This window comes from Amphibalanus amphitrite, unplaced genomic scaffold (genome assembly GCF_019059575.1).
Source record: "Amphibalanus amphitrite isolate SeventyFive unplaced genomic scaffold, NRLGWU_Aamphi_draft 000565F_arrow, whole genome shotgun sequence".
Taxonomy (NCBI): domain Eukaryota; kingdom Metazoa; phylum Arthropoda; class Thecostraca; order Balanomorpha; family Balanidae; genus Amphibalanus; species Amphibalanus amphitrite.
The window spans coordinates 35,738-62,613 of record NW_024882059.1 but is presented as its reverse complement, the minus strand read 5'-3'; the positions used below and the strand labels follow the sequence as shown (position 1 = coordinate 62,613).

The 26,876-nt window shown below is 52.4% G+C and overlaps 2 protein-coding genes across 5 annotated transcripts; both read right to left on the bottom strand.

The window, feature by feature from the left end:
• Positions 1-248: 248 nt before the first annotated feature.
• LOC122393944 (MTOR-associated protein MEAK7-like) lies at positions 249-12,034 on the bottom strand. 4 transcript variants are annotated; one of them, XM_043390427.1, is made up of 11 exons: positions 11,779-11,918; positions 10,915-11,059; positions 9,058-9,264; positions 7,723-7,860; positions 7,150-7,403; positions 6,699-6,817; positions 5,036-5,154; positions 4,537-4,719; positions 3,208-3,225; positions 1,784-1,920; positions 249-1,745 (listed from the first exon to the last, which is right to left on the bottom strand). In XM_043390427.1, the coding sequence occupies exons 2-11, from the start codon at positions 11,050-11,052 to the stop codon at positions 1,742-1,744; spliced, it is 1,317 nt and encodes a 438-aa protein (XP_043246362.1). In that variant the 5' UTR covers positions 11,053-11,059; positions 11,779-11,918; the 3' UTR covers positions 249-1,741. The 4 variants fall into 4 exon arrangements, with proteins under 4 accessions (XP_043246362.1, XP_043246364.1, XP_043246363.1 ...); XM_043390429.1 differs by lacking the exon at positions 3,208-3,225; XM_043390428.1 differs by lacking the exon at positions 3,208-3,225 and having other exon boundaries at positions 249-1,920.
• A 772-nt stretch (positions 12,035-12,806) lies between these two features.
• Positions 12,807-25,928, bottom strand: LOC122393945. The gene is made up of 3 exons (XM_043390431.1): positions 25,817-25,928; positions 14,104-19,128; positions 12,807-13,745 (listed from the first exon to the last, which is right to left on the bottom strand). Exon 2 carries the CDS (start codon positions 19,107-19,109, stop codon positions 14,196-14,198), a length of 4,914 nt encoding a protein of 1,637 aa, XP_043246366.1. The 5' UTR covers positions 19,110-19,128; positions 25,817-25,928; the 3' UTR covers positions 12,807-13,745; positions 14,104-14,195.
• Positions 25,929-26,876: the final 948 nt, after the last annotated feature.

The following is a 26,876-nucleotide window of genomic DNA, read 5'->3' as shown; positions in this document are numbered from 1 at the left end:
TCGTTATCTTCCACTCGGACAAACAAGCAGCGAATGGCCTATCCTCAGGTCCAATGCGGTATAAATCGTTCCCGGGACACCTGTAGGTAGGTTATATGATTTGGTGAACCATACACAGTTGGGATAATGTTACAAAAAGGGAGCAGTTGTAAAAGTGCCACTGTTAAATATTCCTATCGATGAAGCCATTCATCGTGCATTCCGTCACATTACTGTCTACTGACTCTCCATGCATTATCAGAAAACCGTTTAAGCAGCGGTATGAGCCCGGTTACTTTATTTACACCCGCGAAATAGGTACATAAGACATGTACATACAAGGACGGGACAGTATTTACAAAATATCTAACATTACATCGAAAAAAATCACCCGAAACATTGCAGTGATCATCTAAACGCTTAGCATATGGACAGCACCGTAGCAACTATGCCTAAGGTACGCTGCTCTTTTGAGCGACATTTACATAAATCAGAACAGAGTAAGGTTTGCTTTTGCATGACGTGTCTTGGAGACTATCTCGATGTTAACTAGTTATGTCTGGTCACATTTAATAATATATAGAAATTGTACATCGAGTGAACTTGGTGGCGACAGAGGCCTGCACTACAACTCGTCATTCTATGTAATGTATGGCAAGCACAACTGGTAGTTTAACTACCTCGAATACTGAGCTAATTTGAGCTATTTCGAACTAGCACAACGTTTCACTAGGTGGATATGGAAGAGTCAGATTGTAGAATGATTGAAGGCAAGAAAGGCTCTAGTTACTTCACAGGTCACCGTATTATTCCGTGAAAGAGAAAAGTACGAGGGAATAGCGAACGTACACAAGTCTCAGCGGCAATCGGGACGGCTTGAAGTCAAAAGTTGCAATTTTCCCGTCTATTTGCACTCATCGAATATCAGTCTTTTTTTTTTGCAGATTGGCGATCTGGGTCTAAGATTAACTGAGTCTTATCCACATATTGCAAAGACAGTAGACACAACCCATCGTTGCCCAAGATTTTGCCAAAATTGCTACAATACTATTGCACAATCTGAATCCACAACCAATAATAAATGTAGTGAAATACAAGCTAAGTTGTCTACATGTTTCGAAGACTTTATCTGTGGCAATGGCGCAGCCTGTTTTGTACCGCATCTGAACAAATACAAGAGCGTAAACGCACATATGGCAGCAAGAGACGATGCAAAAATAATCAAAATACTATCAGTAGCATAGGGCTCGATTCACTTTGAATAAATCATTAATCGATATGACATACGGTCTTCAAAAATAAGTGTCATTCAGAAAGAGCATCGCTTCAGCGATTGCTCGGAATGTGGCAATACTTATGTCTATTGGCACACAGGTCGGCTACAATTAAGGACAATATCGGTACACTCAACCCGCACACAATATGAAGCTACCGCCTACCAGTATTGGATAATATTGCCAAGATCATCTAGGGTAATAACACACTACAGCGACCGGGGAAACTGGCCCGAGCGGGACAGGGAATTGCAGAATCAGCGCAGAACCCTTCAACCGAACCGGGCAGTGGGTGGCACAAATTAACAGCCTTCCATCCAAACCAAACACGTTCAATGAACCCTCCATTCGTTCATATGTCGTTATGAAACTAATCCTCCTTTTCTGAGGGAAAGAACACAAACAGGAGTATTTCAATCACGTCCCACCGCTTCATTCACGTCGGTTCTTCCGTCCCCGTCCCGCCGGACGCTCCGCAGTCGCTCCGCTCACATGGGCGGCAGCCGCTCACATGGGCGGCAGCCGCTCACATGGGCGGCAGCTCCTTCTCTGCCGGGATGTCGGAGGTGGGCGTCTCCCGCAGCCCCTCGCTGTGCATGCCGCCCTTGACCATCTCGACCATGGCGGCGCCCTCCGGGTCCGCGTCCAGGATGGACGGCTTCACCGCCTGCCGGACACGACCGGGGAGGGGTGTTGGGGCTCTGCGTGCCGGACGGTGGTACAGTAGGGAGATGTGGGAAAGGGGCGACGCTGTGGTAGGTTTAGTGATGCGAACGAGGGAATCAGTTATATGTATGTTTGGTGCAATGGTTTACAGCTTTAGCTTACTCTCTTGTAGCCAATATTAAATTTCTAAAGACGTTGGAAAGCTGAAGAAATCTTGCGATACTCAATGATAAAAGTAGAACGATATCTGGAGTGCCAAGAAAAAGCTGGAAACGCAAAATCATCAGGGTAGGAGATTCAGGGTACAACCATGATGCCGTTTTAAACAGTCACGGACGGATAAAGAACAAGTTGAAAGAATGAAAGCATCCGCGATAGAGTCATACAAGAGGCTCGATTAGTGACACGCAAAGTGCAACCTTCCACCTGCCCGATGACACTGCCAGAAAAGAACGCATAGTCCCTCAACCAATCGAGATGGAAATAGAGAAAAACACAAACATGCTTACGCAGGTTGATAAAACATCGTCAACAACTGACAACATAACCGAAGTAATCGGAGACCACATCATCTAGACATGTAAGAAACGAAATGACAACCAGGTCTATTTAATGTCACCTAATCCGCTGTTTGAAAGTCCCTCATGCCACGCATTAAAAAAAAAAAAATCATAAGCACAATCTAGCAGCCTTTCTATTGAAAGCGGATTGCAAAAATGCACTGCAGCCGAACACGGCATGTCTAAAAGCTGTGCGTTTTTACCTTTTTATCGCTAAACTAGCCTTTTTTACATCCATGCCGATTTCCGATAGTCGTAATGCTCACACAACCACAGGCTGGCAGCCAAGGAATGCCAAGGACCACACACATTCTCCTAATGACGCATCGTGGCAATGTTTTAGCGTGAGCCAAAGTAAGTCAAACCACACAATTTACGTTCTAAAAGGTGAAACCATGGCTAGGATAAAATTAAACGTAATGTATGACAATAGATGAAGACCGCCTATAACTCTCATTGAATGTGACTCTAACCATATAATATGCCAAAAGCTTTGATTGAGGACGAAGGTCGGGTGTGAGCAGCTTGATTGAGAGTGGAGACCGAGCACCAGGTTTAACACGAGTTCTAACAAAGCCGAGCCCAACTGACCCGGTTAATCAAATACCATTCCCAAACACACAGTCAAATCACCACGACACTGAACAACACAGACATAATGCCAGGCCACCATTAGCGTGCAAACAGGCCTGCAAGCAAAGCAATGTAACGAAGCATATTGGGCTTACCGCGCGTCTTGGAGGTGGCTGCAAAAATAGCGCTTTGTGAGTGGGCTGTTGATGTATCGACGGTTATCATACGGGTTAGCCTGTTTCCCCACGGCACGACATACCTCAAAATGCAATAAATGTGTGCTCAGACGGTCACTACCCTCTAACTAAAACAAACAAATAAAACACAGACAAGAGACTCACACGACAAGAAAATACCGAAACTAAATACTCGAGACGAATGGCAGCTGGACGGACTAATGATCCCATCAGGAGCTTGATAATCAACAGCTGCTCCATACGATCTGTCATGCTGTCCTTATTTCAAAAGTTCAGTGGCTCGATCTTATGTTTATATTAAACAGAATGACAGCGTCCGGGGGTTATATTATACCGTACGGGCAGCGATAGCAAATATGATCTCATTAGCCCATCCCTGAACTTCCAGCAAACTCCCCATATCAATTTTGAGCCAATTTTACCGCGATAGAGTATTCATCACGTTATGTACCTATCAATAAAGCTATTGTTATTCCTGCCACAGATTCAAAACCGATGAACTAACAATACTCCACGAACCCCTTGGTGTAACGATAGTCCCTGGTATAGAGGCGTATGACAGCTCGACACGACACATATGCACCGAAAGTTATACACCTTTGGTGCCGATGAGAATATCGCACTACTTAAAAATGACAACAAAGCACGATTATCCACAGGCATGCCAAACACACGTAACCACACGTCATGACCGTGATAGATGTCCAGGGTTCGGTCTGGACAGGTAGCCCAGGTGAGGATGAAGGATGACAAATGAAACCCTTGGTCTTGCAGGGAAGATTGGCCGGTCTCAGGATTGATCCTGGTCGCTCTCAGGGATGATGGTAGATGATCGGTCGCCCCAAGGGCGGCGGTAGGACGCAGGATGGCGGTCGGATCATTTGGAGAGGCGAAGGATGTGCCGCACTCCAGAGTGGCAGTGCCTCTGACCGTGCGGCTGACGCCAGATCTGCAACGGTCAAACAGCACTGATGCGCGTGTTTTGGTCCTTTCTCATGCCTGTACAATGACAAGGATATCGGGAACGAATGAGGATTGCTCATATCCTCCACATGGTTAGGAAAAAAGGCTTTGCTGGGCTTCATCTACAATATACGCTATACTGCACCAAAAAGTGCAGTTGCTGACATCACACATGTCCCACTAAAACATCAAGGACTACCAAAAACGGACTGACACCACCCAGCATGCAAGTACTTCCATCACAGCCGTTAAACGATGTCCAGCTAGACGTCCCACAGTCTAGTGTCCATCCGCTCCTCTCCTCAACCCAAACAGCCCACTTACCGAATCATCGTCCACCTTCTTGGGCTTGGGGCCGACGCCCCACACCTCGATCACGTCGATCTGGAAGCGTTTCTTGCCAGAGAGCTGCCGCGACTCGAACGTTGTGCAGGTGGGCGCCGTGAACCCGTGACCGAAGTCGGCGCTCACGAACAGACCAAAGTACTCGAACTTGCCACCGAAACCCTGTCGACGTAAGTTGTTCGCTTTGCTGTTTGATAGGATGATAATAAACGACGAACATGCGAGCGCACGATTGCACAATTACACATCATTCTTCACTCGAATATCGGCATTTCTCCAATCGCATTTTGCATTTTCCTGTAACGTTTTTAATATAATTGCTGTGCAAATTTTCGCCACATGAAAATATGATGCAGAGCAACATTTCTGTCATCTGATATCTCAAAAGCAAGCATCGTTCATGAGTCATGATACTCATGACCTGCCCGCCACCTAGCGGCGACAGTCCTGCCACCTGCCGGCCGTCTGTGAAACTCACCATTCCGTTGGGAAGCGTCTGCTGATTCACATTCAGATACATGTAGTTCTCGTTGAATCCCGACGGCAGGAAGATTTCCATCTTGGGGTCCAGCGCGTACAGGAAAGTCTGGGCGGTGCCTGTGAATGCAACGAAGACATCAGGAAGGCAGCAAAGGTGAGGTGATCAGACAAAGCCTGGGTTGACCGAGCTAAGCCAGCACACAGTTCTGAATCAACGATACCTCGCACGTGAGCGTGGCCCATAACGTATCAATGAAGCAGTCAACTTTCTCAGCTGTTAAAGGTGAATAGTGCGATGACACGAGACAAAGAAGCAGAGGTGGTACTGAAATAGCGGTATCTGACAAGTAACGCAGTAGACAAAGCAGCGGCCCCAGTTGTTTCCACGTCAGCTGTTTTTCTTGTAATCTCGTACACTTGGCTCCATTCCCACCCTCTCACCTCGAAAACACGGCACTCACAAGTGTTCTGCTGACTCACTGATAAGACTCGACAATAGCGCATCCTCAGAAAATCGCTCAACCCTCGCCGGCCGAGGGGGAAGGGGGGCGGGTGCCGCCCCCCCATAGGGTTTTTTCGCGATAGCTCCGAACACGCTGGCGATAGAGAGCTGAAACTTGGCATACCTGACCTTTGATCCAGGCCGGATCTTTTGACACCAACCGCATTTTTGGGTCAGGTCAGGTCACTGACCTATGACGTCATAAGTGAACCTCTGCACGGTCTTCAGATGTCGCAACTTCGCAACACCCTCACTGCCAGAGGAGATGTCACAGGGCAATGAAACTTGCAGGATCTAGTATCCATTATGAGTCCCACAACTTGTATATCTCGGATTTTTTCTAAAGGTCATATGAGGTCAGGTCATTTTCGTGACCTCACCATTATAAGTCAATGGGGAAAAATTCAAACTGCTATTCTGGCGCCGGGAACGATCTCCAACTATATCAAGCACACAGAATCGTGATTTGATGCACTCCTTGCAAGGTTAGATGCGTCACTTTTGCAATGTTGACCTTGCGTGACGTCATTTATGACGTCATCAAGGTCATATTAGTTTTTCGTCAATAACTCATGATCAAATTGAGCTAGCGAGTCGGGAAAGCCACCAATGGACTCAGGAAGGTCTGCCGAATCGAATGATATGCGACATGACCTCTTTCGACCAACTTCGTGACCTGGGGGTGCTGACCTGACCTTGACCTGAGGTCAACACCTCAAGTTGACCTGACCCGGACAAAAAGTATACCATTCGACGCGCCTAAGCGAGGCGAACACGATGCTGCCAAAATCGGCGCTCTGCGGCCATTTTTTGCGAAGTTATTCACCAAAAACTGAACCGTACCTTGGGGCGCTTGACCTGACCTCAGAGGTCACCGGTTGACCTAGGACCTTAAAATCGGGTACCAATCTCTGCGTCTCGTAACGGCGCACACGCTCGTTTTTTCCGCGACGCGCTAGCTCCACCAGGGGCGAAACGGCGAGGGGGAGGTCGTACCCGCCCCCCCCCCCCCCTCGGCCGGCGCGTATGTAGAAAACCAATAGGTCCGGCGAGGGTTAATGCGCACGACTAACTCACTCATTCACCTACCCAGCCACCCACCCACCCACTCACTCACTCACTCACTCACTCACTCACTCACTCTCACTCCGTAACTCACCGTAGAACTCGCCGTTGCAGTGCCAGCTCTCTGGGGCGTATGCACCGAACACGTGCCCGTCAGTGTCCCGGATGACCACCAAGGACGGGCCCTGGTCCACGATAGAACCCAGCATCGTGCTAGAGGCGAAAAAGACGATAAAAGGTCAGAGGAGACACGCCAAACAAAATGGCTTTGAAGAATGCCTACTGTAATCGGTTTAAAACAATACACCAAGTTCAATAAAATTATTCACACCTCTTTACGATTAATGCACGGCACGACAGAATTTAACTTGCGTTCGTTTCGACAGCTGTTTCAACCAGTAACAGATGTGTCGTGTATATTGACGAGCGAAATAGAACGTTGGCCGATAAGTCCAAGAAGATAAGTAAACAATAAACATGCGTAGAAATTTCGTCAGATCTAAAAACTGGGCGACCTTGATTGCATCATCTCCGGCGCCAGTCACCTGAAGCTCTGGCCGTGTATTTTGTTGGAGAAGAAGAGTCTCCACTGGTCACGCTGCTGCTGCGGCAGCGCGTAGTTGACGAACATCCTCTCCAGGGGGCCGATGGCCGGCTCGTAGCTCTTGTCGATGTCGGGCATGTCTGGCAGGATGTGTCGGTAGTCGTGAGGGATGTCCAGGTTGAATGCCGAGCGGAACACGTTGGTCTGGATGGCGGCGAACAGCGGGCAGCGCAGCAGCCACGACTCGATGTCGCTCTGAGGCGAGACGGCGGGGTTAGAGCGGGGAGCGCACGGTGCAGAAGAGGTAGACCGAAAACGTGTGCCGACCGTAGTGACGACGTAACCAAGCAAAAATAATTCTTAAATGGGCAAGAATGAAAAAAACTGATATTACAGATAAAAATTGCGCTGATTTTCAACACAAACCTTTATTTTTGGAAAGGTCACGTCGATCAAAGCTCCTAAATAAAGTGATACAACGTGCATAATTTTATGTTATACCCCCTCCGCCAGCCCCTACCATCCCCAGCCAATGGCACCCTCCACTGGACCCTCCCTCAGACTGAGCACTGACCTGTGTGACTGGCACGGAGGCATCCTTGTCGCTAAACTCAGCCAGCAGAGCCGTGGTCAGCCGCTCCAGGCTCTCCATCTTGGGCCGCTTCGTCAGCTTCAGCACCGACACGTACGACAGCACCATCTTCTCCACGTACTGTCGGAAAAGGGTAAATTCCATCATTATCAGGTCCCGTGATTTGGCATGAGTGAATGTGCGAATGTTGCGAATGCTTATATTAGTAACCGCGGAAACGGATTATGAGCAGAAATCGCCGGCAATGGGGAATGTGGATGATGTGGATCGCTCTTAAATGTACTATACAATACAATGCTATAACTAGATTCATCCTAAGCGTATGTACAGGCTTTATAATGGTGGTATGTCGCAGTCCTGCCTTACATATGCACCAATTTCAGTCCCATTTTTACGCAGCCTATTTTTAGCACACCACTTGAGGAGAGTGCCCAGCTGACGTGAACCGTTCTAACGGTACTTGATTTCCATGTCGAGCGATCGCCAATTATCATACGACCCGCGGTATCTCCCCTGCTCGCGTATCTCATTTCCCGCTGCATTTCCTCATAAGGTCCCAGGCTCAGCGGTCCATTTCTGTCGAACTCTCTTCCTCTCGGCGAGTTCGATTTCTACATCCCTCAGCCGTGTCCAAGGTATATAAAAACACTGCCGTGTCTAACCGAGGCATACATACGCCACGGCACGGTTCGTTCGCACTGCGTCATCAGTCGACAGACTGCACACAAAGAAAGAAACTGCGTCACACCTGGCTAGGCACGTGACTGTTCTCGTGACTGTCCGCCGTGCGGCGCAGTCCCCGGGGCGTCCGCGTGACCGACGGCGGATATTCGGCCAGCGGGGTATCTGAGCGCGTGCACTGGGATCGGGGGTCTCCGATAACGCTTATCGGAGGTCGAGTAAACATGCAACTTGGATACGGTAGAAATGAGCGCATATGACTATCGGGGATGCAGAACGAATAATGCTGAGAGGTGGCGGTATCAGGAAACTTGTTGATACTTGATATGAATTCATCGTTGTCGTAACTCGTAAGGTTGCCGAGATCTTTGGCATCATATGATCACTGTACGTAAAACAGCTGATAGCCGAAACGACTGATGTCGATTACGATGCGGGAAAAATCGACCGGTATAAATCGCATCAATCTCACCGAGTCCTCCAATGAAAGCAAACTTTCACAGACTAATCAGCTTCCTAATGAGATTCAAGCTTGAATGAGAGTAAACTCTTTGAAACCTTTTCCAAACACACTCAAGTAGTCAAATCATGAGTACGGCAGCTGGTATCACCCCCGCCCCGTTTTCCGTCACTCACGTGTCTGAGGTCGAGGATGTCGACGTGATCCGAGTCGCCGCGCGCCAGCGTCTCCACCAGAGCGCTGCGCTGCTCCAGCGTGGCCTTGAAGAGCGCGTTGGTAAGGAACACGTACGACTGGTAGTCGATCTTGCCGGCGCCGTCCGGGTGCATTTGCTGACAGAGCCGTGCCGCAATGGTCGAGTGCAGCACGCGGCCCAGACATTCCTGGGAGCGAGGGAAGAGACAACAGCTGATAGTTAAGTGTCTTTTTTGTATGAAGATAAAACACCCAAACATTGTAAAATTGGTTTATATACTAAATAGGTAACTAGTTGGAAAAATGAGTCAATAAACATATACCTATTGTGAATTTGAAATCACACAAAGTCTTACAAAATGTCTTATTAACCCTCGCCCGTATTGGTGTTTTTCCAGCCACGAATGTATAAGGGGGGGGGGGGGGTCCGTTGGATCCCCCCCCTTGCCGTTTCGCCCCTGATTGAGCTAGAGCTTCGCGGAAAGAACGAGCGTGTTGCCCATGACGAGAGGAAGCCAATGATATCCAATTTTAAGGTCCCAGGTCATTGGTTGACCTTCCAGGTCAGGTCAATGACCCAAAAGTCGGAAAAAATCGGGACCTGTTAGAACGTCGTAAAGCGTGGCTGCTGTGGGGTTTTTCGGGGTGCTGATCACGAATATCATGTTAGTTTTGATCACAGATGATGTCTTCATGCATTTAGGTAAGGTCGGGTCAGGTCAGGTCAGGTCAACCAGTGGGGGTCCTGCCGGGTATTCGTAGTAGGTGTCAACCGCCTCTGACAGCTTCGTAACATGTTACGAAGGCATCAAAACTACTTCGCAAATGTTCATTTGGTTGCTAAATTCGAATTCAGCTCCAAAAACTGGCCTAGAAACATGTAAAACTCGAAAAAATGAACCGAGGTCATCAAAGGTCAGTGACCTGACCTGACCTTCAGGTGACCTTGACACCCACCCTAATGCATAGGGCAGTGATAGGGGCAACATCATATCACATGTTTAAACGCTTGAACCCACAAAAAGACTGCAAACGCGCGGCTAATGCGAGCCGACATAGGTACCCCGAATCGCGATTCCGGCCAAACATGGTCTCGGAAAGTAGGTCACAGGTCAAAGGTCATTTGGGTCAGGGTCATGAAATTTTCAGGGTAGGTGTAAAATTGAATAACGCGAGAGTACCAAAAGTTTCATCGAGATCGGCCGCTTTTTACGCGAGTTATTCGCGAAAAACCGAGGGGGGTCCGTTCGACCCCACTCCCCCCCCCCCTATACGGGCGAGGGGTTAAATCACACAGACTGGACCACTGCTGACCAGGTTAAGAGGTGTGGCAGAGCAATAAAATACTATAAAAATGTTCATCTGAACAAAACTGATTATCTGATAAGGCGCTTGACCTTTCCCAGTTAGCTAAGCTGGAACCCATTTTGACCTTCCCCAGATTGCCAGCAGGGCATGAGAATTGAGGGATCCTGCCAATGGAAGACAGCACAGAACATCTCCACCATTACCAAGAGCCTGAAATAAGTAGGTATCAAGCAGAAAAGTAGATAATTTGAATTATTGCTAAGAAAGCTAGCCCACTGGGCATCAGACCCTCAAGCCATTGAGCTCTGGAAGGGAGGAGCAATCCAAGAGAATGCAGGGAACATAATTAGAAAGATCCCAACTGATACCTAGCAATTAACAAAATTATTGATAAAAAGCTAATGGGTTTAGTAGCTAACCACAAGTCTAAGCAGTGCAGTGCTTAGATGTAGCTTCCAGTTGATAGTTAAAGGTAATGATGATATATTGAAGAATAAATTAGATAGCAGTTCTGAAAAGAGTTGACTTACCTGTAGTCCTTTCACCAAACAAACTTTTTCATCTCCAATTGAAGCATCCAAGAAGACCTCCTTTAGCTTATCCTGAGATTCAGGTGAGAATAGGAGCTTCTGGTCCTTCTCAGTTTGCTTGCCATGATGTTGTCCCATGATTTAACTGAAAAAATAGACAAATGATAAATAAAACAAGCATGAAAATCTCATCTCAAACAGGCAAGACTAAATGACAGAGTAAAACAACCCTTTGACTTGAGAGATAAAGAAGAATTACAAACAATTAACCACATGTACACTATCACTATGATGTGTTGAACAAGATGTTTATTTTAACATGTTTCAACTCTCAGGTAAAGTCATTCTATAATCAAGTATAGATGCCAATGACTCAAACAGAATGGCACCTCTCAACTCAAGCTTTCTGGCATATCGTTTATGACCAATGCATCTTTATCAATTTCCCTCAGCAATAGCACAAAAGACGAGAGAGAACAGGGAAGCGATCTGAACCTGTTCACCCAGGGTGCTAGACCCAGACAGCCAGTGGCTCAGAAACATAAATCAAAATAATGCACTTTATGATGAAATCGCAAAGCAAACCTATACCAAAATGAAGGCAACTTTTTCACTTGAATTAAAAAAGAAGCACATGGACATTTATTTCAACACTTCAAATGAATACTACATCTTGAATTCTTTATAAATCATGAAGAAAAGAAGTAAGAACCAGGCTGAGATAGTAACCAGCACTGACACAGGTGTAGGAAAAATATATACTTCAGCTCAAACTTAGGTGGTAAAAACCGACACAATCCATAGGATGAGATGCTACAATGCATTGTCAGTATACGTCAAAAATACCAGGACATAACAACTTACCAACCACTCCAGTCTGCTCAACGCACTCCAACCCTTTACAGACAAATGAGCAAACCTCACTACGGAACTCACAACAAAAGCTTCGATTGTTTTGATTTTTTATATGTAGCAGGTGCGTCAGAAATGAGCCGTACTTAGATTCAAGAGCTTTGGTAAATGGACAAAGAAATTCGGTGGAATATAGCGGATTTTTCTTACAATTTTCATGTCAATATAATTCAATAACGTTGTCTCGACAAAAAGTGAGCCCCTGTCTGAAATTCATAAGGAGGAAAAACACGAATTTTGAAAGGAGTCGACAAGAAATAACATCTTTTTAAATGTTCTGGGGTCAAATCATATGATCGCAGAATGGCAGACAAATAAGTCACAAAATAATGCATTTAAAATGCTGCTTTCAAGTATCATTATCGTGTCTTTTGTCCATTTTTAATTACAATTTTCAATTCCAGTTCATATAGGTCTACTTATATTGATACAACATTGGAGAAATTGGTGGATGAAACCATAATGGATGAAATACTCGGATCGCAGAATAGACAGGCGACTTTTGAGTCTACAAGCCCGAATGACGAAACTCTACAGAAAAGCGGAGACGTATCGTGCACGAATTGCATTTCAGTGACAAATTTCATGATTGAAGGTGTTGCTGGTATAATCTATTAGTTTAATGGGCGTTAAAATACGAGTAATTTTACTCGTAAATCTTACTAGTAATTCGTAATTCGTAATTTTACTAGTAATTCGTAATTTTACCACCACGCCATAGCGAATGAACCGATTTGCGTTCGCTCTTTTTATCAGCTACCGATCCAGTTCTGCGAAGCTAGGAAAGAGCGACCAAGGGCATAATGGTGCTCACGAAATTTAATTTCTTCATAAAACTTGTGATCCTGGACAGCAGAAGTGTGGCGTGTGACCGCGCCATGCGCCTCCACTCTAGTAGCGTCCCGTGATATCACTAATCGCTAGTACAAAACAACAGATAAACCCAAAACTGACCTCAGCTCAGTGGCCAAACACTCCGCCAAATGTAGATAACATGTATTATTTAACGTATACAAGCGTCCAGCAACAAACAACTGAAAGCACGACACGTCGGGGCGCGACTCCGCCTGCCTCCGCGAGATGTCGCCACCGGCGCCTCTGGGAGGACCACCACACCGCCCCGGCGGCACACAGCTCAGGGAGACTCGTGGGGAGGGCACAGCAATCCGGGGAGCCGGCAGGGCCCGACAGCAGCCTAGGGTTGCGGGGAGTGGTCCTGGCCGGCCGCCGGGTCACCCTGTGAGGTCAGGGGTCACGGCTCGGCGGGTACACAGACGGTAAAGGCACCAACACACACAGAGATACGAACCAGCCGCTGCCGCGGAGTCACGGCCGGTTCAGCCGCCCGCAATGCCCGCCGCGCTGAGTGTTAAATAGTCGGAAATCATACAGCCACGTTTGAGACTAAACACAGACACTGCCGACCTGTACAGGAAACTCCACTTCCCTGAGCGCCCAATGACCGGCTCCCGAGTAACGGCGCAGCGACCGCCGGTATATTCAACAAACCATAGCAGCTCTACGCAGACATATGCACAACAACCGCTTATAATATCCCAACACTGGATTAGATCATCCGCACAGCATCGATTACACAAATTAATCCGTCAAAATGACACCCGTCAAAGCTCAGGATCCGGGCCGGCCGGCCGGCGGCTCACAGCACACAACAGTGAAGACACGTTCTTGTTCCGTTCGTTGCCATAGCAACCGCAGCGGTGTCGGCGGAAATCAGGACTAGACAGAAGAGAGCTACGGTCTATGGGACCACTATGGGGCTGAGTCCGGCTAGAGGCAGAGTACGGAGGTGTCCCTCGGCTGGGGGCAGAGTACGGAGTACCGCAGTCCTCCACTGGTACCGGCGAGGCGCGCACTGACTGAGACCACTGGCCAGCTCCGCCAGCTGGAGCAGAACGGTCCTGTCGAGAGGGGAAAGGATTTTGTTTATCATAAAAACATATAGCGATGCAATCGCAACTAAATTAGGCCGAGACAAAGAAGCAAAGGTGCAAGCTGCGTCTATCCAACCGGCCTTAAGGACTGATCCATCCGCATGACTCATGAGCTTCACTAAACTTATCGTGAAGAGAAAACGTATAAAGCTAAGATAAAAGCAAAACAGTTTTTTCACCATGCCAAGATGAAAACATAAACATAACTTACAAAAGGAGAGTTTACTTCAGATGCATCATGTCACAATCCCCCCCCCCCCCACACACACACACACATTCCTACCCGCACACACCAGTCACCACTCGGCAGCACACGTGTACCCACCTGGGTGTTCAGGCGATCCGGCAGCGGCCGCCGCAGGAGGCTCGGCGCGCGGCGCCGTCCCGGCCGGGCCGCCGCCGACCGCCGGCCGTCTGCTACAACATCTCGTCCTCCTCCTCACTGGTCGTGTCCACACAGCGCTGCACATAGCGCAGCACGCAGCTGGGACAGGCGCTGCGGCAGCCGTCCAGCTGGCGGTACTGGGCCATCAGCAGGGCGGCCGTGCGCGGGATCGGACGGCCCAGCGACGACAGGCCGACGCGCAGCTCCGGCAGCGCGTCGTCCCGCAGCGCAGAGGTGCTGAGAGAGTGGCCACAGGAGAAGGCGACTAACTGTGCCGGCGGAGGGTCAGTCAGGGCCAGCTCGGCGAGGCGAGATTCGGTGAGTTGCACTCCGCCATCCCGGTGCCGCAGTAGCTGGCAGATCACGGAGTCGAGTACTGCGTCAGCCGGTACAGACTGAGCAGACGGCGGCAGGACTAAACGGCCCAGCGCCGGCAGAAACTCGCGGGAGATGCGGCCGGCGCTAATCTGGGCGCACACCAGCGCGCACAGACGAACACAGAAACCGGCAGACAGGCGGGAGAAGAGGGCGCTGATGCGAGAGTCGGACAGCTGCATGTCGGCGCTGCCGCCAAACAGTAGCACGGCCAGCGGGTGGGCGAGCCGCTCCAGCTGCGGCTCCAGCAGCTGCTCCAGCCGCGGCACCGGCAGCTGGCAGTCCAGCCAGAAGGCGACCAGCTCCAGCAGCAGCTGACGCAGCTGCACGCTGCCCGCCACCGAGCCGTCCACCGGCAGGGCCAGGTACTCGGCGGCCACGGCCGTGACGGCGCCCAGCAGCGCCTCGCCGCCGCCGCCGTTGGCCGGCTCGGCGGCCGCCTCCGCGCGGATGGCCGCCAGGTGGTGCTGCAGCGCCTTGGCCGGCTTCCCGGCCACGCAGCAGACGCGCGCCGCCGCGTACAGACAGCCCATGTCCAGACACTTGGCGAGCAGCTGCGCCGAGTCGTAACTCCCCTGGAAGAGGCCGATGATGGCGTGCAGCCGCTCGGCGTCACCGGAGAACTCTGCCGGCCGGCTGAAGGCGCACTCGTGCCGCTCCGTCAGACTGAAGACCACCTCGAGCGGCGTGCGCCGGCCGCTGTCGGTGGCCACCACCGGCTGAGGCGTCTCGGACGAGTTCTGGCCCTGCGGCAGCCGCAGCAGGCGCCGGTTCTTCAGCAGCACCAGCTTGGCGTCGTCCAGTTTGTCGGCGGCCGGCAGCTGGCCCAGCTGTCCGTAGCTGTTGCTGCCGCAGCCGAGCACCGCTCCGTCGTCGGTGAGCAGCAGGGTGAAGTCAGCGCCGCACGCCACAGCCACCGTCTGCGCGCCGCCCGGCACCGTGACCTCGGAGAGCCGCGGCGCCTCCTGCCTGCCCCCGACCCCCAGCTGGCCGTCCAGGTTCCGGCCCTGCGCGTACAGCCGGCCGCTGGAGCTCAGGTAGAGCGTGTGCTGCGCGCCGCCGGCCACACTCACCACGCGGCCGTCCACGTCTGAAGTGTCCACCTCGGACGGACTGAGGTGATCGCGCGTCTCCGGGGTAAAGGTGCCTGCCTGGGAGGTGGCGGCGGCGGCCGGTGGAGGCTGCGGGCCCGGCGGCGGGTCAGGAGTCGGACGGCCGGCTGCCGGCACTGGCGGAGGCGTTGCGTTGGCGAGCTGCACGCGAATGGGAGGGATGGGCCGGCCGGCCGCCGCTGGCGGTGTCGCGGTGGTGAGCTGCACTCGCACCGGCGGCGTCGCCTCGCCGGGCGCCGCGTCCCGTAGAAGGTCCACCGTCTTCTGACTGCTGCGGGCCTCCGGTCCGACCGGGCGCGCGGGCGTCGATACGGGGCCGTTGGAGACACCGTTTGTGGTGGCCGCCGCCGCTGCTGCCGCCGCCGCCGCCTGAGATTTCTTCTTTTGCGCCTGAGCGCCGAGCCGCACACTCTGAGGGTCCAGACCCCAGCGGAACACGCGACCTGACCGAAGCACCGCCACACAGCAGAAGAAGCCACACGCCAGGTGGACTGCCGGCTCGGGCAGCTCAACCTGTGTCACGCGGCAACTCTTCCGGGTCGATCCGTCACCCAGCTGTCCGTACGCGTTACACCCGAACACAAACACTTTTCCATCGTCAGTGAGTGCCGCCGAGTGCGCATAGCCGGCGGCCACGGCCGACACACGCCTCTTGCTCATTCCGGGCACCGGCCGCGGCCACAGCACGTCCTCGACACTGGACCGGCCGCACTGACCGAACACGTTCCAGCCCCAGGCCCAGAGGCGTCCGTCGTCAGTGAGCGCCAGGGAGTGGTACTGGCCGGCCGCCACGCGCACCACGCGTCGGTAGGCGAGAGTCTGCAGGAGCCGCGGGTGAGGACACGAGCCGGGCGCACCCAGACCGAGCTGGCCGTACCGTCCGGCGCCCCAGGCGTACACTCCGCCCGTGGTGAGCGCCACTGTGTGCGCCCGACCGCACGCCACCTGGATAACGGCCACGCCGACGGCCGAGAGGTGCTCCACGGCGCGCGGGGTGGCCAGCTCGGCGCTGAGCTCCGGGTCGCCGAGACACTGCGAGCTGTTCTCGCCCCAGACAATCAGCTCGCCGCGCCGGCTGAGCGCCGCGTGAGAGAACCCGGCGCTGAGCGTCGGCGGCCAGTCGGCGGCGGCGCCAACGGCACGACACGGCGCCTCGGCCTGGGCGGGCAGCACGGCGGCGCGGCCCGGCCCGGCGGCGCGCACCAGGTGCAGCAGCACGTGCAGGTGCAGGTCCACCAGGTCGTCGGGCTCCAGAGGACACAGCTCCTGGCTGCCGCCGTTGGTGAGGGTAGTCCGTGACGGTGGCTGGGAGGTGGACAGCGTGCGGCGGGACGGTTGATGGCCGAGCAGGCCGTGCGTCAGCGGCCGCAGCTCCGCGCTCAGAGGGTCGGTGATGGCCGCCAGCCGTCGGAGCACCGCCGCCGGCAGCCGCGGCACCCGCTCACACACCTTCATCACGTACAGGCCGGCGAGCCGCGGCCGGGCCAGCAGCACGGCTCGCAGGCCCGGGTCGTGCGCCACCTCGTGGTCGAGGACGTCGTCACCGGGCGGCGCCGGCGCCGGCTCGGGGCTAGTCAGACAGGCGAGCAGCCGCTGCTGCTGGCGCCGCTCGGCCAGCAGGTACCGCACGCAGTCCCACTGGCGCGCCAGCAGGGTGTACTGCAGCGCCAGGCCAGCGTCGTAGTGCCGGTTTGTCCTCAGAAACTTGGCGAGCGCGGCGTCGTCGTTGGCGGAGCCCGATCGCAGGGCCATCTCACAGTGCGCCAGCAGTGCCATGTCCGACAGCCGGCGACGGTCGGAAAGCAGCAGGCCCTCGCTCACACCCGACAGCAGGATGGTGGCGTAGTGCAGCAGCTGTGATGAGTACCCGAACGCCGCAAACTTGTGCACCACCGCCATGTGTGGTTTCTTGGTGAGACGATAGTAGGCCAGCGCTAGCGTAAACTCGCGTTCCTCGAGCTTCAGATCACCCAGCGTCTCAAACAGCCTGCCGACGGGTACGTTGAACAGTTTGTGTACCCGCTCGAGCAGGTGAGCGCCAGCGCCGGCCGACGTCCCCAGCTCCAGCAGCGCCGCCTCCGGGGTGGTCAGCGGTTCACAGATGGCCAGCCCGCGCCGGGTCACCACCAGACAGCCGCGCATCGGTGTCGGCTTCAGACTCTCCAGGTGGGGACGCAGCCGCGGCCGGGCCGGCGGTGCGCTCTCAGAGGTGGGAAGCAGCGCCAGCAGCCCGTCCGCCGGCTCCAGGTCGAACACCGACAGCACGCAGTCCTCGTTAAACCGACGCATGTCCATGTCACACTGAGAGAAGTTACTGGAGATGAGGAACAGACGCGCGCCGTCCACGTCCGTCACGAAAATCACCGCGTCCGTGACGAGCAGTCTGCCGACGGACGGCGGCATTTTGTGGATAGACAGCGGCACTGACTCCAGGTCGGCCATATGCACCGACAGTGTTCCGGTGGGCTCGTAGTACCCAGCCAGCACATCTCCCGAGCGCAGTGAGTGCAGCGCCACACGCGTCTCCCCCACCAGCCCGGTCAGGCTCTCCGGTTTGGGCGTGCGCGGCGTGTCCGGCTCGACAGTGACAATGGGCGTGGAGCCGGAGCCGGTGGAGGCCGAGTCCGAGCCGCTGGCCGTACCGCACGCGCCCGTTTCGTCCCTGGCCACCGAGCGGCGAAACAGACGCGAGTCGGCCCAGCGCTGCTGCAGCGAGCCCAGCTTCTCGCGCGACAGCTGGCGCAGGCTGTTCAGTTTGTTCCTGACCAGCTCTCCGGGCGAGTCTGTGCTCTCCGAGGACGGCGCCGCCTGCAGCGCGTCCAGAGGCACGATATACCCGGCCACCTGGTGCTCGAGTAACAGCCGCCACTGCTCACCACCGCCGGCGCTCGAGATGAGGAGATACACACGCCCCTCTATGTCCTCACGCACTACATCCAGTCTCGCAATGCCGCGTCTCACATAGGTCCCACCCACTCGCTCACCACTGGCCAAGTCTACAAACTCGATCTCCCCCTGTCGTCCACCGATCACCGCGAGGTCCGCGCTGCCGTGGCGCCACCAGGCGACGGCTGTCGGCTGCGGCGGGTGCGCTGCCGGGGGGTACGCCGTCGCGTCGTCAGCCCGCAGTCGTCCACCGGGCGAGGGTCGGGTGCCCCTCAGCGCGCAGCCGGCGGGCAGCACGAACAGCGCCCCGGCAGACACCGCCACTAACAACCAGTCACCGGTCGGACACAGACACATGGCCGCCACGCGTTTGTCCGTCTCGGCCGGTAGGTCCACCTGTCGCACTACGGGCCGGCGGCGGGGCCGCAGCAGCACCAGCATCAGGGCGCCAGAGTCCAGCAGCAGCGCCAGCACCGAGTCGGCGCCCGTCTGCCGAGCGGCCACCAGCCGGACGGAGGCGCCGCCGTCCAACCCCAGCAGAGGCCGCAGCCGGAACAGCGGCACCGGCAGCATGGCGGCGGAGCGGGACCGTCTGGGGGAGAGCGGGGGAGGCGTTAGACACGGAGCGGGACCGTCTGTATAAGCACGGGGGATGAGTTAGACGCGGAACTGCACCGTCTGCCGGAGTCCAGGGGTGGGGGTAAATTACGGCAAAGCACTGCCTGCTAGAGTAAAGGAGAGAGACGTCAGTCACCAGCAGAGGGCAGTCGTCCTGGGAGAGAGGGACACAAAACAGCCGACGGACGGTACTGTGATCCAGTAAAACACGAACACGAATGGCAGCGTCAGACACAAACCGAATGGAAGGCACGCGAGCTACGGACCAACGTTGAATGTCGACGTTATCAGACAGCCTGAAATAATCCAGTGGTAGGCAAAAAAAGGTACAGAACATCTTATGTGTGTCGCAATATTATCGTTTGGTTCCGATTACAATTCCGATACCACTGACAGACATCGCGGACAGGCTTCCAATGAATAAACACAAGCCATCCAGTGGCCTACCAAGTTACGTAAGCCGATCTCAAATAGCCAGACTCTAGTCCAACATATACAATTTCCAAACAGTCACGTCAATAACGGACGCATTCAGGGATTGGCGCTCCGAAAATTTCCATCTGGAATCACACTCGGTGCCCGCTCCCGCGCCCCGCACACGGCTGGCACGCACCGGAAAAATCCCGCGCCGCGCCGGCCGGGCGCGCGCGTCCGAGCGGCGGTGCCACCGCGGAGGCTATTTCGAGGGCTGGGATAAGGCCGTCACTGGGTCGGCCGGGCCGGCGGGAGGCCCCGGCGCCCACCAGAATAGACGCCAGCGTCGGCCTGTCACGACCCCGGCGGCATCAACAGGTCAGCCGCCGGCGGCCCGGTCGGTCCAGCGGACTGTGTGCCTCGCACCGGGTCACTCAGTAGCACCGTGCTGCAATCCGAATCCACTCAACTCTACAGCATCACCCGATCCACTCCCAATCCACCATCCAGTCCCCTGCCAATCAATACAGTTCAGTGCACTGCCAATGAAACATCTTCAATTCACTCATCAGTATCAAACAATCTTCTTCAGTCCACCACCAATCAATCCACTTCAGTTCAACGTCAATCAATTCACTTCACTCCACGCCAAGTCACGCCGCTCTCCCTGGCTGATCCAAGCAACTCCACCGTTCACCTTACCTAAGGTATAAACACCGCCCGGTATCGGATCAGCTCACTGCGCTGAAGGTACTCACACCCTCCCCCTTGGGGCCCTACACGCCACTCCACACGCACTCGCCGGACCACACGGCACTCCAGGCGGCGCGGTGCCTCTGTCCAGTGTCGAAGGCCGACTGACGGCCGTCACGTGGGCCTGTCGCTCCCTCGCTAAATACTGTATAGGGTCCGGACCGCCGCCCACTGCTGACCGACAGACGGACGGACAGACAGACAAATAGACTCACAGACAGGCAGACAGACTTACAAACCAAACCATTACAGAGACATACAAGAACAGGCCAGGAATACGGACAAGACAAACTGGCCGACACACACAGGCAAACAGACATACTAACGCGACAGACGAAACAGACATCCCGATTGACCGACAGACAGACCTGCCCTCACCAGCCCCACCGACCGACCGACCGTCTGTCCGTCTGCCGGGGCGCACGGGTGCGGGGAGGGGAGGGGAGGAGGGTAGCTGGCGGCCGCCCAGCGCCGCTCGTACACGGGGAGCGAGCCGCGAGCCCGGAGTAAACAGAGCGGCCGGTCAGTGCCGGCGGGCCGTCACTCCGAGATCAGAGGCCGGCCCCGCCGCCAGCAAGGCACGGCACGGCACGGCCAGAGCAGGGCGGCTACGCCCGGATCGATGTGTTGGCGGGGTGACTCAGGCGGCGGCCGCGGGTCGGTCGCGCGGACCGTCCGACCGGACTCGGTCACCGGTGCCACCGGGCGGCGTGGCGTGTGTGGGAGCTGTTTCACACTGGACAGAAAACATATGGACCAGGCGGAGGTGCTAGGATGGAATAAAATAAACACATTCTTAGTGCGACAGCGTCGTTGACAGATTTTTTCACATAGCAGAGCATGGGCTGATAAAGTACAAATTGTATGTCCGCTATTAAGCTTGTTCCCTGCAGTAATCGATCACATGATACAGCCCAGCTCATCGGAAGCAAAACACCAAAGTACCAACACATTTATAAATATGAGCTATGGTCACGTATCACTACACCAATCACTCAGAAGCTCCACATCCAGCATTCTGGCCATGTCAACAACACAGGCTGTTTGTCAACGCACCCAACAAAAATATAAGCACACAGCAGACAGCTGGCTATGCATTGTGCACTGTGCAACCACCCAGTCAGGTTCAGTTCAGTCACACACCGCGCCCAGTCGATTAGACCGTGGGTTTACAATCGACCCACGGACGCCCACCGCGGTTCCAGCGACTCTGCAGGTCACCACTCGTGCATACCACGGTGGACGTGGGACGTCTGTGTTATGTCCCAGCGACCGCCAGGAACGCCGGATAACAGCAGTTCAGCAACTCGTGTTTAAATGTGCAGACAAAATGGTTATATCAATCATGTCGTTTAAAACACACAAAGTCTGAATATAAGCGAACAGGCCGTCCTTGGCCAGGAATTTAGTATAACACTGACATATTTTCAGTGTCTATTTAGTTAGGTAGATTCATGCACTCTTTGCCTTTGGCAGACTTAGAGCATTCATTTGGTTAGAAATAATGAGGGAGGATCAATACGCAGGAGTATTGAAAAACGACCTTCTTCCTGGACTAAACACCATGCCCAGTTGACATTTTACCGGCAAAGGGCGACGCTCTTCCAGGCACGTCCTAAGAATATGGACAGTTAGCTGGGAAAACGGCCCAATGCCGTGCTAAAATAGGTAGTCCGTGCAGCTGTATCTCTGAGCTCTGTTGGGGCGAGACACTGACGTCACAGCCCAGAAATGCGCCGCCATACTACGGGTGGTCGTTACTGGCAATGCTGGTAATAAAGCTTTGGTGCGACCACCAGGCAGATACTAGAGAGATGAAAAAGTCAGATAGGGATGCGGAAGCAATATCCAGCGATATCCATTGCAATGTCATGTTTCAGCATGGCATGCATTACACGGTGGGCGAAGAGCATTGGGATCAAAGTGTAGCAGTCTAGAGAACAACTGATGTTTGAATAATGAAGGAACATGTCTTGGGGTGGAAGGAGCCGGAGCCACAGTCGTCCACAGTCAAATCCGGTACATTTAGCCCGGAGCCACACCGCAGCGGCTGGAAAACGTATAATTGGCAGTTGTATAATTATTCACTGGAACAGGAATTTAAACCGATTGTAGACACAAGCTACAATCGGTTTATCGCATGCATGCATTTTCGACGTCACTCGTAAGGTGTGTCGAACAATGATTATAGGCAAATCATTCACAGCAGATTTGACTACTTGAGACACGGCAAAAGTGGTGGTCCTAAAGGCCAGCCATCAGCCATTCGCATTTCGCCCTACCACCGAGCGACAACGCCAAACCCTCACATGAACCGAGCGCATCTCGTTTACCAATGCCGCAGAACGCAACAACCTCAGATTCTTTTGACGCAACTTATTAGCTGCGTCGAACATGGGTACCTGATAAAATGTTCACACTACAGTGTATTATTTGACGGCTTGAAGCGGCGCAGCGGTGGCCTTTAAGCCCTAGGTACAGCCCACCGCTAAAGTAATGTACAGGGTGTCTCAAAAGTTCGTTCACACATTTCCCATGCCCATAAAGCATATAATAACCGGCCAAAAATCTAAGGTTTTGGTGTCTGTGTGCACACTAGACATATATGCATGCTTTGACAACTGATTCGGAAGGTTGGAAATCAAACTATTTGCTGTATCTCCAAAAATATTTGTCCATACCGATTTTCGTCGCTCCGTCAGCTGCCGGAGGCTGATAAAAGGTTACCAGCTTTCAAGCTCTTGTAGGGGAATCCCCTGCAGTTTCTGCGTCGGATTTAGGTTTGACGAGCTCCCCGGCAACATCCGCTTCTCCCTGAAAGCCGACAGCTTGCATCGACACCACCCGTGAGTATTTTGTAGGTCTTCTCTGGCGCTAACTCCTTCATGAATGACTTGCGCCGACCTCCCAAGCACCATTTTCCTTTTCAAAACAACCCCATTCCTGAACAAATGGGAAGTGCCAGGGGCAAATTTTTCGCAGCATATCGTAGAAGAATGTGTCGGCCATCTGTTTCTTAGACACGTTGTGCAAATTTTGTAAATCCCAAACGCTCATCATTCCCCATGACAAGATCTTCACTGGGTTGCGGAGTGTTTTCCTCAGGAGAGGTTCTGCTTTGTAAACGGCCAAAACCTGTCCATCGTGCGGTTTTGTCGGGATTTTGTGTCTAAAAGAAAGCTATTCGCTCCAGATCTGCCTCTGGAAACTTCGTAAGATAAAAATTTACATTAATTGACACTTTTGAAGGGTCAGTTGTCCTTGGCATTGACGATTTTCGTGTTATTTTCCCCCAAAATTTAGCGTTATAGATATAATAAACAATTTAAAATGATACTTTGTCTTTATTTTACGATGACCTGCAATTTGTGAAACTGGGTAACCTCTGTCTGTGAGCTTCTTGTCAGTTTTCAATAGTTATGACTTCATTTTAAGCTGCTTTCTGGAGCACGAGTCTGCTGCCGTACGAGGGTCGTTCAAAACGCTGTTAGTCTCGCATGGTTTTGTCCTTCAAAAATTTTAGCCACCGTTTTTATTAGATGATCATCATGTTGTACTCATCCTCGCCGACAGTTTGCCATGGGTCATTTCCGACTTAACCATTCCCATTACTCCTGAAATAGAGAGTTTCTCAGCCGACCCGATTTTGCGACCTCCATTTTCATGCCTGACCCATGGTCAGAGATGAACCCTTTTTGTGAGCTCATGAAGGGTCGAATGCGCTTGAAAACAATGAGACTGCTTGAGGAAGGTTGTTACGAATGCCCATGCAAAATTTCGACCGTTAATTAATTGTTGATTCAGAATTATTAACAAAAAAGCATGGCTGGTACCTGTGAACGAACTTTTGAGACACCCTGTAGGGTTTTACCAATCTCAACGGTTGGCTTTGACTGGTGATTGTTTAATGCGGAGTGATCGAAAAGAAGATGTCAATAGCTAAAGTTGCAGCTGCAAGGGTGACGGTACAATATAAGCTACATTCAAAGTTTCATTGTAGTCTGGTTAATCGTTCCTAAGCTTCAGAAGCAGAACATACCCATGACTGAAACCGCACATTACTTCTGCTGTGGACTGTACCACCTGCCGTGCTCATCTCGAGTCCCTCCCATCGGCCGTGCTCAGCCCTCACACCCCACTGTCGGCGCATCGCCGAGCCGAGTGGGCGCTCAACGCGCCGATGCGCCGGCCACGGGTGACGACACTGTGACGGCAACCGTCCGGGCGGTGTGTAGCGTGTTGTAACAGTGCGAACTTGCTACCGGGGACAGCCGACAGTGTGGCAATGTGGGTCGGGCTTTATCATCCCTGTCCTGTCCCATGCCACCCTAAGTCTCCGGTGGGGGGAGGGGGGCAAACGCACGTGTTTGTGATTAGCGCTAGCCTCTGACTGGAGAACCAGTTTCAGTAATAAGCCTGCAAGCCAGTGGTTTTAACTAGCCTCTGCCTGGGTCAACTCCACACGCACTCATTTAGACCTAAGAACACACTGAATCAAATGTCAAACTACAACATTTTTCAATTTTCCTTATCTGTCTTGCTGGGTCTGTCATGTCTGTCACTAAGCCATGTCTGCACCGCACTGCACTAAGCCAACTTTTCACAGCACCTCACCAGATCACAAACAGCATCAAATCCACACCAGCAGAACAAGCCTGCTGCAACCATAAGGCTCATCAAAATTACCATACTTTGCAGACTGGCAGTAAATTAGCACTGCTCATGCCACACAGGCCAAGTGTCACAACACAGGTGCACAACCAATTATGCAGTAAGAACCATGGGATGGGCAACACATTTAAACAGGGTGGGGACTGGGGATGACATGACATTACATCATCTGGGTCATCATAAGGTGAGCTGCTAACAGTCTGTGAGGACAATGTACATACAGCCAGGCCAGCAGCAATTAATAAATGCAGGTGATAACTGAAGATTGAATGATCAGATTCAGCAATGTGACCCTAAAACAGAGGGCTGTTCATGGGCCTTGTGTGTGGTCGGACCGTACACAGGCTGTGGGCTCCGCCAACTGTGTCCCTGTCATCCTTCTGTCACCGCACACACGACCGCTGTTGCTGTGGTCAGTCAGGATCGGCCACAGGGGAGTGGGGACCATCCACTGGACGCAGCCGTGACGACTGACGTCATAACCACCTACCCGTCCCCTACCCCCACACCTGCTGCACACACTGCAAACACCACACTCAGCAGTTAGCGGTGCCCGTGAACACCCCGGCCTCATAGATCCACAGGTCTGATCATTCAGTTTTCATCCTAAGAGCCAAATGAAAGGAATTGACATTCTGATGCTAAGCCAAAATGGGCAGGAACACAGATAGCATATAAACACAGCCAAATAAAATTAAAATCAATTTAATTGAAATTCAATAGGCAATGAACGCTTTAAACCAATAACCCATTTCAGTTTAGATAAGTCAAAGTGGCTCAACTTTTTATTTTGATTTTGGAGCACAAAAAAGGATGATGCTCACCTGGCCAAATGAAGTTATCGAATTATTTAGGTCCAATTGAATGAAATGTTTCCTTCAATTTGCATTTTTAGGCTTAAGTATAAACTGTTGTAAGATGTATCAACGCAAATGTAAGCGCGAAGATGTATTTCTGTCCTTTATTCCTTTTATTTACCAGCCGCAACCTCCAGCGTGGGCTCTCCTCATGTATGTTTTGAGACGTTTTGTTTTTGCCCCGCCGAGCCTGTGTAGAAGGCGGCCGGCCTGTGTCTGCAGTGGTAAAAGCGATATAATTCGGTAAGATGTTTATTTTTAGGTTATTTAGGCTGGTTTAGTTCAATTTAATTTGTTATTCTGTTTCTCGGTACTTTTATTGTGTTTTGTCGCTTTCGTTTACCTAGTTGAATGATCGAAATCGTTTTGGCACGGCGCCAGGCGAGGACAGTCGGTGACACACCAGGGAAATAAGCTAAAATTAGAGCGCTCTATTTATTGCTCCCGCTACTTCACCGTCTCCCATAGGGTCCTGTGTTGAGCTGGTGTCGAGGCTCTAAAAATGACGCCGATTTTTGCACCCTTCTCACGAAAACCGCTCGGACCGCCTGGAAACCAATTGTTCCGCTCTAAAAATTTCATGATCGACGGGAAAATGAATGAGGAAAAGATTGGTCCTGAAATAATTCTGAACTCCCTGTAGAACATATCGAAATATGGCTGCAAACTAGGAGCATGTCAAAATCGACAAAACAATACAAATAAACTGACCGGGATTTTTTATTTTCCATGCATCTGTGTATGAAATCAGTCGGTTTTTCGGAAAGATCATCTTCTGTTTAATAAATAATTCCACAATTGCAATCGAGAAAAAAACATTTCCGCTGTGACAGCAGTTTTAGCATTGTGCCAGTAGTGTGGCGTGCGCGGTGCTGCGTGGTCGTCGGGACGGAGTTGTGAGTATTTTCGGTGTTTTAAATGTTTGATGGCCATTTGAACCAGCTTCATATTATTTCCTACAAATTTTTGCATCAAATTATTGCTTTGAAAGACCATTGAAACCCCTTATCTCTTCATGAAACACGAT

What these genes read in the sequence shown, in the direction of transcription:
- LOC122393945 (XM_043390431.1), bottom strand. Translation starts at nt 19,109, where the DNA reads ATGCTGCCGGTGCCGCTGTTCCGGCTGCGGCCTCTGCTGGGGTTGGAC.
- LOC122393944 (XM_043390427.1), bottom strand. Translation starts at nt 11,052, where the DNA reads ATGGGACAACATCATGGCAAGCAAACTGAGAAGGACCAGAAGCTCCTA. An exon ending in ACATCCTCGACCTCAGACAC is followed by an intron (nt 7,861 to 9,057) that starts GTGAGTGACGGA and finishes CTTTTCCGACAG; the next exon opens with TACGTGGAGAAGATGGTGCT. An exon ending in AGACGCTTCCCAACGGAATG is followed by an intron (nt 4,720 to 5,035) that starts GTGAGTTTCACA and finishes TTACGTCGACAG; the next exon opens with GGTTTCGGTGGCAAGTTCGA.